This window comes from Eptesicus fuscus, chromosome 7 (genome assembly GCF_027574615.1).
Source record: "Eptesicus fuscus isolate TK198812 chromosome 7, DD_ASM_mEF_20220401, whole genome shotgun sequence".
In the NCBI taxonomy this organism is placed as follows: Eukaryota; Metazoa; Chordata; class Mammalia; order Chiroptera; family Vespertilionidae; genus Eptesicus; species Eptesicus fuscus.
The window spans coordinates 83541100-83555573 of record NC_072479.1 but is presented as its reverse complement, the minus strand read 5'-3'; the positions used below and the strand labels follow the sequence as shown (position 1 = coordinate 83555573).

Below are 14474 nucleotides of genomic sequence, written 5' to 3'. Positions count from 1 at the left end.
CCATGCCTGGGCTCCACTCCCAGAAATTCTGATGTAATTGGTCTGTGGTGAGGTCAGGCCATGGAGAGCTTTTAAAACTTCCCAGGTGATTCTACTGTGCAGCTAGTGTTACAGAAAACCGGAGAAGAACCAAGCAATACTTAGAGAGATGGAGTTACATTTATTATGTGCGGGTCCAGAGGAAAATGTCTCTCAAATTCTGGGCCCCAACATGGAGGAATTTTCCCTATTTATGTGTTTTTACCTTCTTTGTCTCCCAAATATGGGGTGTTTCTGGCCCCCTTTGCAAGTTCTTAAAAAGCCCCTATGTGCTGGGGCCTTGAGACCTCAACCAAAGGCTTGGCCTGGTGCCAGCACTGATAATTTCGTCCGGGGAAGGTTTAATGGCCTCTCTGAAGTGGGAGTAGTCTTATTTTTCTTATTATTTAAGCAAGCAAGCATTTACAGAAGCCAAATAGCAGGGTTAAAATTTCAAACAGCAGTTTTTATATAAGATGGATGCTTCACTAGGGCTCCCTCTCCTTCCCCGTCACACCCTTCCACAGGAGGCAAGTCTGATCCCCAGGGTTGGGCTGGGGTCAGGAGAGCGAGGCACAGAATTCAAGGGAGTGTCCAAACCCTCAGTAATCACGATCAATAATATTTTATACAACATTTTAATAATAAAAATTAATGCAAAAAAAGTCCATGATAAACAACACATCAAAATTTTGTAAAACAGGCTGTTTTGGTGTGTTTGCTTTATAACCCTGTGTTATTTTGCAACAGGAGCAATTGTTTCCAATCAGGCTGGGGTTCTGAGGCTGGTGTGGCTGTCACAGTCCTCTCATGGGTTTAGGAGGGTTGACCAAGGCTGCAAACAGATTAGGCAATGAGGCGCTTGAGATTCTTCAAGAGTTTATTTTACTTTTAATTTTTAAAAAAATATATTTTATTGATTTTCTACAGAGAGGAAGAGAGAGGGATAGAGAGCTAGAAACATCGATGAGAGAGAAACATCGATCAGCTGCCTCTTGCACACCCCCTACTGGGGATGTGCCCGCAACCAAGGTACCCTTGACCGGAATCGAACCTGAGACCCTTGAGTCCGCAGGCCGACGCTCTATCCACTGAGCCAAACCGGTTTTGGCAACTTTTAATTTTTTTATTCATTGGTTTTAGAGAGAGGAAGGGAGAGAATATGAGAGAGACAAATGTTGATTTGTTGTTTCACTTAGCTATGCATTCATTGATTGATTCTTGCATGTGCCCCAACCGGAGATCGAATCTGCAACCCTGGCTGTTGGAACCATGCTCCAACCAACTGAGCTACCCGGCCAGGCTTGAGAGTCTATACTAACTTTTTCTATTTGATTTAAAACATGGGAGAGTATTTTGATACGATCAATATTTAGAAATTCATCATTCAACTCATTTCTTTAATCAGACAGTTTAACCCCCATAGTAATCCAATCCCACTGGTTTCCTTGAGACATTCTTGAAGGCAGTCCAGGAAAGGCATTCTAATCAGAGTTTAAGCAATGGCGCATCTCTGTGTCTCCTGAGGTAGCCACTTTGAAGTTCTTTAAATAAGCGAGTTCTGCTATATGTTAAAATGAAAACTTAATTCTAACTAATCTATCTTTGAAGAGCAGCAAACTTGATCTCTCACAAGAGACCAGTAGCTTCAAACTGGCCTGAGCCATTAAGACATTTTTAACAATTCCAAGAAAAGTCTTTCTTTACTTAGATGTCAAGTATTACTTCTCAAAGTCAAGGTCTTCACAATCACTCCCATTTAATGTTAATTGAGAAGCATCTCCCTCAAGTGCAAAATATAGCAGCTTTTCTACCAAGGAAAAAAACATAGATTTTCTAGTTTATTTCTCATTGTGTGCTTTTAAAATAGGCTTATTCTGAGAAAGGTGCTACAGAAGTATCTTGTTTACTATCTGAGTGTGAAGAGAAAAAAGGGAACTTCATTGTGCCATAAGTTAAGTTGGTCTTGATGAGTGACAACCCCATGTCCCCATGTCTCCAGAGGAAGTTTCTGAGAAAAAGTAGATTTAGAACTGATTGTGGGAGGATGAAAAGTAGGATAAAAAGGCACAAATCTGACCAATACGAAGATATATAATCCTAGGAAAAGGGAGCATTTATGTAAAAGAAGAATAAAGGAATAATGTGTAGAGAGAGTGAGGGAAAGTTAGCCTAACCACACCACAGGTTGAATTAAGAAATGGTGCCGAAACCGGTTTGGCTCAGTGGATAGAGCGTCGGCCTGCGGACTCAAGGGTCCCAGGTTCGATTCCAGTCAAGGGCATGTACATTGCTTGCGGGCACATCCCTGGTAGGGGGTGTGCAGGAGGCAGCTGGTCGATGTTTCTCTCTCATCAATGTTTCTAGCTCTCTATCCCTCTCCCTTCCTCTCTGTAAAAAATCAATAAAATATATTTAGAAAAAAAAAAAAAAAAAAAGAAATGGTAAGTAGAAAACCTTTAGGTTTATGGGGCGATTATGAGATTTAATGTGGAGGGACATAAACCTTTGATGGGCTTTGAATTAGGAAAAAAAGCATCAAGATGAAGGATATCCTATCTAATAAAAGAGTAATATGCAAATTGACCATCACTCCAACACACAAGATGGCCGCCCCCATGTGGTCAAAGATGGCTGGCTGCCCCCATGTGGACACAAGATGGCCACCACGAGATGGCCGGCAAGGGAGGGCAGTTGGTGACAACCAGGCCTGCAGGGGAGGGCAGTTAGGGGCAACAAGGCTGGCAAGAGAGGGCAGTTAGGGGTGACTGGGCCAGCAGGGTAGGGTAGTTAGGGGTGATCAGGCTGGCAGGGGAGGGCAGTTAGTGTGACCAGGCTGGCAAGGGAGGGAAGTTATGGGTGATCAGGCCAGCCGGGGAGGGCAGTTGGGGGCGACCAGGCCTGCAGGGGAGGGCAGTTAGGGGCAATTGGGCCATCAGGGGAGCAATTAGGCATCGATCAGGCTGGCAGAGGAGTGGTTAGGGGGTGATCAGGCTGGCAGGCAGAAGCGGTTAGGGGCAATCAGGCAGGCAGGCAGGCAGGCGAGCGGTTGGGAGCCAGCTGTCCTGGATTGTGAGAGGGATGTCCAACTGCCCGTTTGTGCTCTAACTGAGTTAACTAGCCATTTACATCAGGAAGGTATTTTATAGTGAAGTTTTTCATTGATACCTTTTCTTTTAGATAAATAAATAAAATCAGAAGAGGACTATTTAAAATACTTAAGAGAATAAGTGCCTTTCAAATTATGTAACCCATTATATATAAGTAAATGAGTTTAGATCTTCAAGTCATACTTATTGAATTGAGTACTTGAGTACAATAGGCTAATCATAGTTTTATTTATTCTTTTAAATGGTTCCTCATGAATCTCAACTTAGAAGACTATTGGGGTTTTAGCTTTATGTGAATTGCTCCATAAACTCAAAAGGAATAAAATTGTATTTTCATTAAAATATTCTATAATTTTATAAAATTTTATTTTCCTGGATTAGTCTCTCCTGAGTGGGTCAGTCATGATGCATGTTATGCCTTCCCCTGTTGCCCACAGAACACTTCTCACTAGGGAGCAGGCATATGTGACCAAGTCTGTACCACATGACCAAGCCAGCTGAATGGACCAATGGTGGGTACTGGACCCAAGGGCAGCCAATCCACAGGCCGATTGTAAATTAAGAGGAGGAACAATGCAAAAGAGCTCCCAATCAGAGACAGTGATGAATAGCTGGACCAATCAGACCCACTCTTAGGAGTCTGAATTATGACATAGGGAGAGAGTCAGTCAGCTGATAGTGGCTAAGCAGGGGTTGGGGGACCAGGGTGGGGGACAGTATATGAAGTCCATGTATATGAAGCCAGATGGGTGACTATACTGGGTTCCCAGAGAGAGTTTTGTCTCCCTGCTGCCATGCGTAACCTTACAGTACAACTTCATTCCTGAAACAGCCTGAACGAAATACTTGCAAAATACAGCTTCCCCCCACACCCCAGCCCGCCAATCTAACTAGTACATAGTCCAACATTTGGTTAAATTGTGCTATCCACTTCAGAGGCAATTTGGTACAAAGATGTTCAATTTTACCTTTACTAATTTTAGGAAAAACATTTTGGGAAACAGTATGAGCTATCACCTGTGGCTTCAATGTGTTCATTAAAATTTGTGAGCTGACTCAACAGAAAATTTCCTGCCTGTAAAACAAACAAAATAAACAAAATTATGTCAAAGGTGTCATTGCCATCATTTGGGGGTTAGAAAGTAGGAGGATCAGTGATGACGGTTTTCTTCCAAAGATGTGAGGTTGCATGGGTTGCTGTTCCCTCTCAAGTTAGGGTCTTTATGTGGTTTGTTAAGTAGTATGCCACCTCATCAATAGGTCCAAGGCTTAATGTTTTGTGTGTTTCTTTCCTATTACCAATAAAAGCAGAAGGTAAAACTCTGGTCACTTAACCTAGGTACTGGTTTGTGCTGAGAACATTGCTCAGGGCACAGATTTAAAAAAGGAGCAGTTAATTTGAGGGTAGCAGAAAAATATATGAAAATGGAACATTGTGTAGAGGGTGAGCACTTAAACAGCAGCTGGGGACCTGGATTCTAGTTGGTTTTGTCACTAACAAGCCATGTTATCCTGGGCAAGTCCCTTTCCTCATCTCTAAAAGGAGGGCGCTGTTGCCCTGGCTGGTATAGCTCAGTTGGTTGGGCGTCCCATGCATTAAAAGGTCGTCGGTTCCATTCCCTGTCAAGGCACATGCCCAGGTTGTGGGCTCAATCCCGGTATGGGATGTGCAGGAGGCAGCCAATCGACGTTTTGTTCTCTCTCTCCCTCTCCCTTTCTCTCTCTAAAAAATCAATAAAAATAAAAAATTCTTTGCAGTGTGTTGTCTCCCCCACAAATAACATACACTGAGTGGTCAGATTATTATGATCTCTGAACGCATAATAATCTGGCCACTCAGTGTATATCCTATGTAATAAAAGGCTAATATGCAAATTGTCCCCTTGACCAGGAGTTCGACCAGCAGGCAGGCCGGCCAACTGCCCATGCCCCTCCCCCTGGCCAGGCTGGCCGGACCCCACCCATGCACGAATTCATGCACCGGACCTCTAATATATATACTGAGTGGCCAGATTATTATGCGTTCAGAGTAATCTGGCCACTCAGTGTATATCTACCAAAGCAGTGCTGTCTGCCTAGGACCGAGCCTGAGAACGGTTCCGGGTACCCTGCACATGCTCAGGAGATACTCGCTGACATTGAAGAAGTCCATGCTGTACACTGGTCATTAAAAAGGCTTTTTTTTTATGTATGGAGTCTCAGCTATTTTTCAAAGATCTTTCACACAGCAGCGCTCAACACTCACTGGTCTGAAATATCCCATTTGGTCCTCAGGGAGGAGCACACCTTACTTGTAAAGACAGAAACATAGGCATGGAGAAGCCTGCTGGAGTGGGAAAAAGAGCTGTCTATGCATTGGAAAACCACTAACCACTGTGTGATTTTGGGCAAGTCATTCCATCTCTCTAGGGTTCTGCTTCCTCATCTGCAAGGTCATTGGGCTGAATTAGATCCTTAGAGCCCTTCTGGCAGCACACCTCTGACTCTGTCCTGTTCTACCTGCTACATATAACAAATGGGTACCAAGGACAGATGAATCCATGGGGAAGGACGTGGGGCTGCATGAGGAATGAAGCCAGAGTAATTAGTGCAGAGGCATCGGTTCATTAGAAACTTCAAGACAGGCAGACCCTGCTTTTTATGTGCAGCACCTAAAATCCTTTATGAGCATCAACTGGGTGGCTCTTTCTTTGCTGCTACTGGTTCATCAAAGCAGGTCACTGACCCCAGCCGCATATGCCATCATACTCGCTGTCCTGGGGTGCAGACATCCTGGGAGAGAGCCTGCCAGCCTCCAAGTCTATGAAATGTCTGCGTTATTTAAAATACCCATCTGTGGGATCCTGAGGATTCTGCTATGACTTTTATCACAAATGCTGGGTCACTGATATGTAAGGGCCCTTTATAAAAAGTGACTAGCCCTGGCTGGTGTTTCTCGGTGGTTAGAGTGTTGGCTTGTACACCGAAGGGTCTCGGGTTTGATTCGCTGTCCAAGGCACGTACCTGGGTTGCAGGTTCGATCCCTGACCCTGGGCAGGTGCGTGTGGGAGGCAACCAATCCATGTGTTTCTCTCACATCGATATTTCTCTCTCCTCTCCTCTCTGTCTCTCTTCCCCTCTCCCCTCCCTTCCACTCTCTCTACAAATCAATGGAAAAATATCCTTGCGGTGAGGATTAACAAAACAAACAAACACACAAATAAATAAAAATGACTACAAGAGTATTCCAAGAGTGAGTTGCTGCTGACCTCTAGACTTTGTCATATTAGCGTGACCCTAATTTCTTCAGACCAGGGTCTTTCCGTCCCATTGGTGAGAGGAACCAATTTGTTCTAACGTTGCTAAGGAAGGGAAGCTCTCAGTTACGGAAGGAAGAAAGAGACACATAGTCAGGTAGGGTGGCCAGCAAGACTGTAATTATGCTTGAACAGGCAGTCTTCTGATGAAGGTCCAGATGGATGGAGGGGACCGGGAAGCAGAGCAGGAAGGATGAGGCGATATTTCGTTGGCAGTGTGATTCTGTGGGCTCCCCAGGGGCCCACCAGGGCTACATTAGGATGGTCTTCTGGGTTTTCACTACTTGTGGTTCCTGTGGACTTTATAATTCTGCATCAGAGTTTAGCCGTGGGATGAAATACTCTTGTGTGAGATCAACAGTCTAGAAAGGAAGAAATGCCATCATAAACTTTCTGAGCCAACATAGGGAATGATACTCTCTAGAACTATGTTTAAAATATTATTATTTCACCATCATTTAATACTTTGTTAATAAAAAAGGAAAAAAAAATTGAGTCTACCCATATCAGAACTCCTTTACCCTTAGTCGTTAACAAGAATTTCTTTGCAAGATTCTTGAATAGCAGCTGATCACCAGAAGTTGAAAGTAACCCAAGAAATTCTCACAGGGGATAATAAAGATTTTCCCATCATGTAAAGGCCCTCCAGAGGGTTAATTATAGCAAATGATACAGCTATATCCTGGACTGTGTGTCATTCCAGGAAAAGGCCGAGTCTCGGAAAACAGACCAGAGGGATTAGCCTAGAGTTGCCTAGTACAGTTTGTGACTTTCACTCTTGCATTTTAGTTACTTCTGATCCCCATAGTACAAGAATTTTGTCTGGATTGTGTGACTTCAGGCCATCTCAGCACAAAAACAAGTTTCCTCCAATTCTACTCAGCAGTGTTCCCTCTGCTTTTGCCCAGAAGGATTAAAATTGGTACATCCAGCTGGACCTGCAGATGATGATGTCAAGACCTAGCCCAGCTCTTGGGGCAGCCTGGGCAGCTGGAGCTGGACAGTGACTCAGACAGGCAGCCAGCGGGGCTCAGGGGATCATTTCGACAGCTGATACTAAAAACTTACTTACAATCCCCCGCTCTTGTGCCCAGGGCAAACAGCGGTGAGCCTGCTTCTCTGCACCCTCAAACAAACCCTCAAGCTGCCTTTTCTTTCCAGGGACACTCTATTGTTGATGGCAGTGGAGATGGGGATTGGGAGAGGCTTGGGCAGAAGCAAAAGGCCTGACTTGCCTTTATTGTGCCACCCTGGTATGGTTTAATCTAGAAGGCTCAAGCTCCACATGCCTGTAAGGATGACCCTGCCCTGCCACTCCTCTCTCAGGTCAGTAGAAGCCACCGGAGACGAAGCCTGACCGCTCTCTCTCCTAAGGTGGGAGTGCTCGCTCTGGCCCTCTCTGGTGAATGTAGATGAGCACATTTACCTGTAGCTGAATATGATGTTAATGCTACATCCTCCTCAGCTCCATCACTGTCTCGGGCTGAAAGCCAAAGGAGGGAAGGGCTGGGTTAGTGTCAGAGTTTCACTGGGAAACAGCACACGAGGACGAGGAGAAGATTTAATGGCTTGCAAAGAGGCTCTTGGCCCTTTAGAAAGGAATTCTCCATTGAGGCTGTTCTAACAACATCAAAAAATCTGTAATTTAAAAAAGAGTATTTTTTAAAGCTTCTGAGGAAGATTGTCTATGGAGAGCCTTTTGTGTTCAGGAGAAGCTCATCTGTGGTTAGTAATTAAAGAGGCTGAAGGTCCCTCATCGCTTTCTAGAGAAAAAAAACATGGGCACTGGGTCTGAGCCTTTGCTCTCTGGTATCGCCACACGACCAGGGCATCTCACTGTTCTTCAACAGCAAAATAAAAAGCCTCAACTAAGTCATCTCTAAAGTCTCTTGAGGCTTGACACTACACATTTTGATTTGATGTAAAAAAAACTGGACATGAAATAAAACATCATTAAAGACAATTTTATATTGTTGTAGAATATCACACATGTAGTTATTTGTTGAATGTCTGTCTCCTCAACAGGACTGTAGCTTTATGAAGAAAGTATCTGTGTTTGTCTCTAAGGCTAGGCCCTGGCTCGATACATGTTTGTTGTTTGATGGCTACAGACATAGCTGGGCCACTAGTATTTACACTGTGCAGCTGTAGAATTGGAGCCGGTCGGCTCTGCTCTCTCACTGGTTAGCTGTGTTACCCAGGGCCCAATTCCTTAACTGATTGTTGCCTTTGTTTCCTGATGGAAGTAAAAGAGGGATCATGATGATCAAAACAGTAAATCTATTTCATAGGTTTGTTTTGAAGATTAAATCAACTAATATATATAAAGCCCTTAGAATAGGGTATGATATACAGTATAGAAACCACCACAGTGCTATCCTTTGTGTATTATTATTGGTGGTAGTGCTGTTGGCATGGTTATAAATGATGGTCTGACATCCTCCTACTGGCATTTTTTAGAGGGGTTGGATCTGGTGATATATGAAAGGCTCTTTTTTCCTTCACAGGAGAATGAACTGAATTTTTGGTTTAACTTTGTTCCTTGTGGCATAACAAGACTCCTTCACACTCAACCCCTTGGTAACCAATGTTTGTCTAACATTCTTATCAGAACAGATCATAAATTAGAGAAGCCCAGTTCTCCAGCTCACTGCCTTCCTCCCCACTTTATGCCAGTTCTCTCTCTTTGTGACCTGTCACTCTGGAGGGTGACAAAAAGAGTGGGTTTGCAATTTGTTCCCTTGAAAGAACAAATGAAAGTCATACCTCCTGGGACCATTCAAATTGGGTTTCTCATAGTAAGGTGGGTGCCTTGAAGAAAAAATTGTTGAGAATTCTTAAAAAGAACTATGTTCAGCCGAAACCAGTTTGGCTCAGTGGATAGAGCGTCGGCCTGCGGACTGAAGGGTCCCAGGTTCGATTCTGGTCAGGGGCATGTGCCTTGATTGCGGGCACATCCCCAGTGGGGGTTGTGCAAGAGGCAGCTGATCGATGTCTCTCTATCATCGATGTTTCTAACTCTATCCCTCTCTCTTCCTCTCTGTAAAAAAATCAATGAAATATATTAAAAAAAAAAAAAAAGAACTATGTTCAGCAAAAGTGAGTAATTGCTATAAGGAAAACAACCCAAAGGGCTTATGTTTGCAAAATCATTTTTTCTCTTGGTTCATATTATTTTATAGTCATTGACCCATTTTTATATTACACTAGAGGCCCAGTGCATGAAATTCGTGCACGGGAAGGGTTCCTAGGCCTAGTGACGATTAGGGCCAATCTGTGGGGCGACCGGTGGGGTGGTCGGTGGGGCCCCCGCTGGCACCCACATTGGCTGGCCTGGGACCTGTGGGCTGGGAACAGCTCCTGCATTCAGTGTCTGCCCCTTGGTGGTCAGTGCGCGTCATAGCAACTGGTCCTTCCACTGGTTGTTCCACCATTCAGTCGATTTGCATATTAGGCTTTTATTTTATAGGATAGACTTACTATTTTTGTCTTTAACCTTCAAATGAAATAATACTAGGTTTGTTTGTACACATTCAAAGACTGGATGAAAAAATGCCCACAATAATGTGATACTTTCAAATATTCATCGGTCTTGCTTTGACCAAACCTGATATAACAATATTCTAATTAGTCTAAAACACGTAAAGTAGGCAATAATTAGAAAAGGAGCTTTCCCACCCTAAAAAAAGATTCATAGCTGATATTCTACTATACTTAAGGTCTCTGCAAATTCTATCACATTTAAAATTCTCAGTTAAAAGAACAACTAATTTAAAAAATCAATCAATATACTGCTTGTTAGGAACACATTTGTAACAGGGCATAGAATATTTATACCCAATTGTTTGGTGTCCTGTAGCAACATGACTGCATTTTCATTCTTCATTCAGATGTTTTTATATCTTGGAGTTAAGTCCATAAGCCACTTCAGAGAGATAAAGCCTAATCTTCTTTCGAAAGACTTCCAGGGAAATGGGGTCCTTAATCCCCTTTGCTGATCTGTTTCAGTGTTTGCCAACCCTTATTTTCCTATTTAATCTAAATCCCTCATGCTTTGGTTTGAGTCCATTTCTGCCCATTGTCTTCAATTGGAGACAGAAAATTATAGGACAATAGCCTCTTGGAGAGAGGTCTTTATATTTGTGAAATTCCCTGCGAATCTCCTCTTGGCTTATTCTTCTTTCAGTTGAATAATTCTGGTCCCACAACCCAGTGGTAAATCAAATAATTATGTGGCTGGAGTCACAGCTACGAACAGTATTAATCAGAAGAGTCCCATAACAAACGCATACTTCACAGACTCAAACAAGATGTCATGTTTTAGTACAGAATTGAGAGAGAGGTAATTTAAACAGTCTACGAGAATGGCACATCCAGAACTGCCATCTCAGTTTCATTGTCTTAGCCTTTCTGCATAGGTCTGACGTTCTAACTAACCCTTTAATCATCGTTGTGGTTTCCCACCGAAACCTCTCCAAGTTCCCCACACTTCTCATGAGTGGATCCCAGGACTGGAAGGGGTGTTCTTATTAGAGACTGACCCATGTTGAGTACAATGGCCTGATTGTTCTTGCTGACCACAGGTCTGTTTATATCATAGGGAGATTGTTTCCTGAGCAAACAAAAACAAAGACAGTGCTAAGCTGCTGTCCCACTGTCAGCTCATGACCTATGACACCCTTAGGATTTTTCAAGTAATTGTTATTATACTGTACTTACTATATTATACTTGCCTGGTTCTTATCTATTCTGTGTCTATTTGTATGTTTTCCCTAGCTAGGTGTAATCCTGTACTTTTTATTGAATTTTAATCATTCTTACAATATTTGATATTTTGTACTTTTTCCAGGTGACTTAGATTCTGATTCCATTCCCTAAAACTTAAATTTCTGGTTATTCTGCCCGATTTTGGAGCACAATCTATGTGTTCTTTACTACACAATTGTCCCCCGCCCCCCGCCGCCCCCAACAAAGTATCAAACTACTCTGACACTGACATCACTGGCAGGCTATTCTCTGCTCAGAAATGGATTTTCTAGCGATGCTGGAGGAATAGGCCTAGTCCCAGGAAACACTGTGCTTTTGCAAGCTCTTGCTCTTCCACCAGGACACTCCTTCAACAACGTTCAACACTTGCCCAATATTTTTGGGGTATGGAATATTGATCATTACAAATTCCAGTGTGTTTGGGGTTCATGAAACTAAGACTTCTTTCTCTCTCTCCTCCTCTCTCTGACTTTTGTTTCCTGGAATCATGAAACAACAATAAAACAAACACAGGAAGTTTTATCCTATCTTCTGGTGAGAACTATGAGAAGTAGTTTCAAGAAAGATGGACTCTGCAATTCTGCCACAAACCTCAGCGAGCTGATGACACAGCATCAGCAAGCAATGAAAAACTGCCATCGGAAGGATATATACTGTCAGTGTCTGGCTCTCGGTCATCTGAACTGAAAAGAATTAATGGATGCATCTATCTGAGAAGGATTTAATTTGAATGTGTAATTAGCCATAGATTACAGCTTTAAAAAGTGTATGCACTTGAAAGGAAAGCTCCTATTAATTTTTTGAGCCTAGTGACCATTATATGTGCTATGCAGTCTATAAAAGAGCATCATCTTTGCACATTAGAAATAGTGAGAAATCAGATGCCTATTAAGACACAAGAATTGATGTACAACTATGACATTTGGTTATGAATAATATGCCAGATGTTTTAGAAAGGAAATAAAGAGTTTTGATATATTTCCAGATGACTGAAATTAGCCACCATTTTCCTCAGGTTGTTGGTGTCCAAGCCTCCTTATTGGCATTGGATAATATATTTTATTCTTTAATAAAGGATAGTCAGGTGGCTTGCTCTTACATAAGGATCAAAATGTGACCTAGAAATTATTATGAAAATGTCACATAAGCACATTGCTTTTATTTCTATTAATGATGGTACATCTGTGCCTTTACTCAGGATTCTGATTTAATGCCTCTTCCTGTTCCTTTTTGTAAACCCTGAAGGGTTTTAAGCAGTGAACACTTTGAAAAGCAGAGATCCGGAGTTACTGGGCTTTGTGACTTTAACGAGGTGATGAGTCCTGCAAATCAGTTTATGATGATGTTTGGGCAAATTAACTTTGAGACTTAACTTTTAAAATGTCAATCACTGTTGCCAGGATTGACTTTTGTACTTGACAGCCACAACATCTGGATTTAGCGTTATATGTCATGCAATTGCGTGGTGCAAGCCTAATTTGGGGCTGATTAAGTCATTTTATAGTGGGTGCCTTTCTTTACCCAGCACGAGCACTAGAGCCACACCCTCTTTACTTAGGGCCTTTGATTCATTTCTGCCTTGGTCTCATTCCATTGGTCTCTCTGTATTTTAGAAGAACTCATTTTTTTTTTTTTCATAAAAGGTTAACCTTGATTCTGGGGTCTTCATTTCCATGCTTGAACTATTTAGCCATCCACTAAATTCTGACCACTCCCTTTTTCTTCCCTCTTGGCTATCCTCTTGTCCTATTTCTCTCCTGTTTCTCCCACAGAAGAACCTCCCTGCTCTCTGAATACCCGCAGGAAAGTACCTCTTGAGAGTTCCTGGTTCTCCGCTCTGAAGCTGCATTGGTAGACTGGGGCCGAGCAGGCGTTGCCCTGTAAGGAGCAATCCTGTTTACACGATCTGTAGAGAATGCAGAGCTCAGGTATGATGTACAGCAGCAGGAAAACCCATGCGTTGGTGACCAGGGCAATGCAGACGACAGGGTCATCCCACTGGGGCTGCCGCTGGAGCTGTGGGTTGCCTCTCATGAGCATGGAGATCCACACCACCCAGATAATGATGGAGATGAGCATAGTGACGAAGATGAACTTTCCATGCTGCTTCCAGTTCTCACATGGGCCACAAAAGGTGGCTTTGGAGACGAAGAAGGTGATGGCCATCAGGAGAAGGACATAGACCAGGAGTACCACAAAGTCCACATTGAGCTGACAGGGTGCCATATGTACAAACATCATACATCTGGTCATTATGAGAGTCACATACTCAATGGCAATGATCGTCTGCAACAGGCTACAACCAATAGCAATGCACAAAATTGTCGTCCAAGAGAAGGAGACTCCACCGCGGACTAGCTTCACCAGGTTGGAGGCATGAGCCAAGAGGCATGAGAAACAGAGAGCAAAGAGCACCCCAAAGAAAAAGTAGCGTACAGGGGCAGTCTGCTGATTGAACTGGAAGATGAAGGCAAAAGCAAGGCTAAAGAGCCCCAGCACACCCAGGAGGAAGAGGACCTGGGTGGGGAGAACATTCCACCGGCAACAGTCTTGAACCTTTCGCATGAGGAAGAGAAATGCCAAGAGCAGAATAATTGTAACCACTATGCCGATTATTGCCAGGCACTCCAGCACAATGCCCCATGGCCCCTCTGTGTCACAGAGGAAGTAATAGTCCCCAGTGGACTCGCTGAAGTCCTCATACATGGTGACTGTAAGTGGACCTCACGAGAATGGACTTCTGTTTTCCTGCAGAAAAAAGATGAGACAAACTTATGACTTTACATCTACCCACAAGAATCCATGTTGGGTATATGCATGTCACTATAATGTCTCTCAGTCTAAAATAAAGACGTATTAAATGAAATAGCCCCCAAACTATCAAACCCTCAAAACTATCCTAGCTCTATCCTTCCGGGAAGAACAGAACAGTCTTTCCAGATAATCCATCCATTTCTATGTTACAATTTCTCTGTTACAAGGATTTTTGAAGTTAATGCAGAATCTTTTTCATAAATTGGTGTGTTTGACAAGATATGCATGATCTATAGGATTCCAGATAAATCAGGCTCCAGGACAAGGGCTGTTGACATTAATAGATCATTGGATCACTAAGACACTGATGCACTGCTTGAAGGAGACAGACAGGTGATTTTTCCTAGTAATATTAATGACTGTTTCTTCTTTAAATTCAAGTCAATTCAATGCATCATGTTATTGTTCAATATCTACTATTTGTTTGTCAAAGAATGATACAACATGGTCCCTGTCTTTAAATAACTTT

At 42.9% G+C, this 14474-nt stretch overlaps 1 protein-coding gene across 1 annotated transcript; it reads right to left on the bottom strand.

Moving 5' to 3' along the window:
* Positions 1-6556: 6556 nt before the first annotated feature.
* Positions 6557-13897, bottom strand: GPRC5D (G protein-coupled receptor class C group 5 member D). Its single transcript, XM_054718505.1, has 3 exons — positions 13003-13897; positions 7851-7907; positions 6557-6786 (listed from the first exon to the last, which is right to left on the bottom strand). Exons 1-3 carry the CDS (start codon positions 13895-13897, stop codon positions 6779-6781), a joined length of 960 nt encoding a protein of 319 aa, XP_054574480.1. The 3' UTR covers positions 6557-6778.
* Positions 13898-14474: the final 577 nt, after the last annotated feature.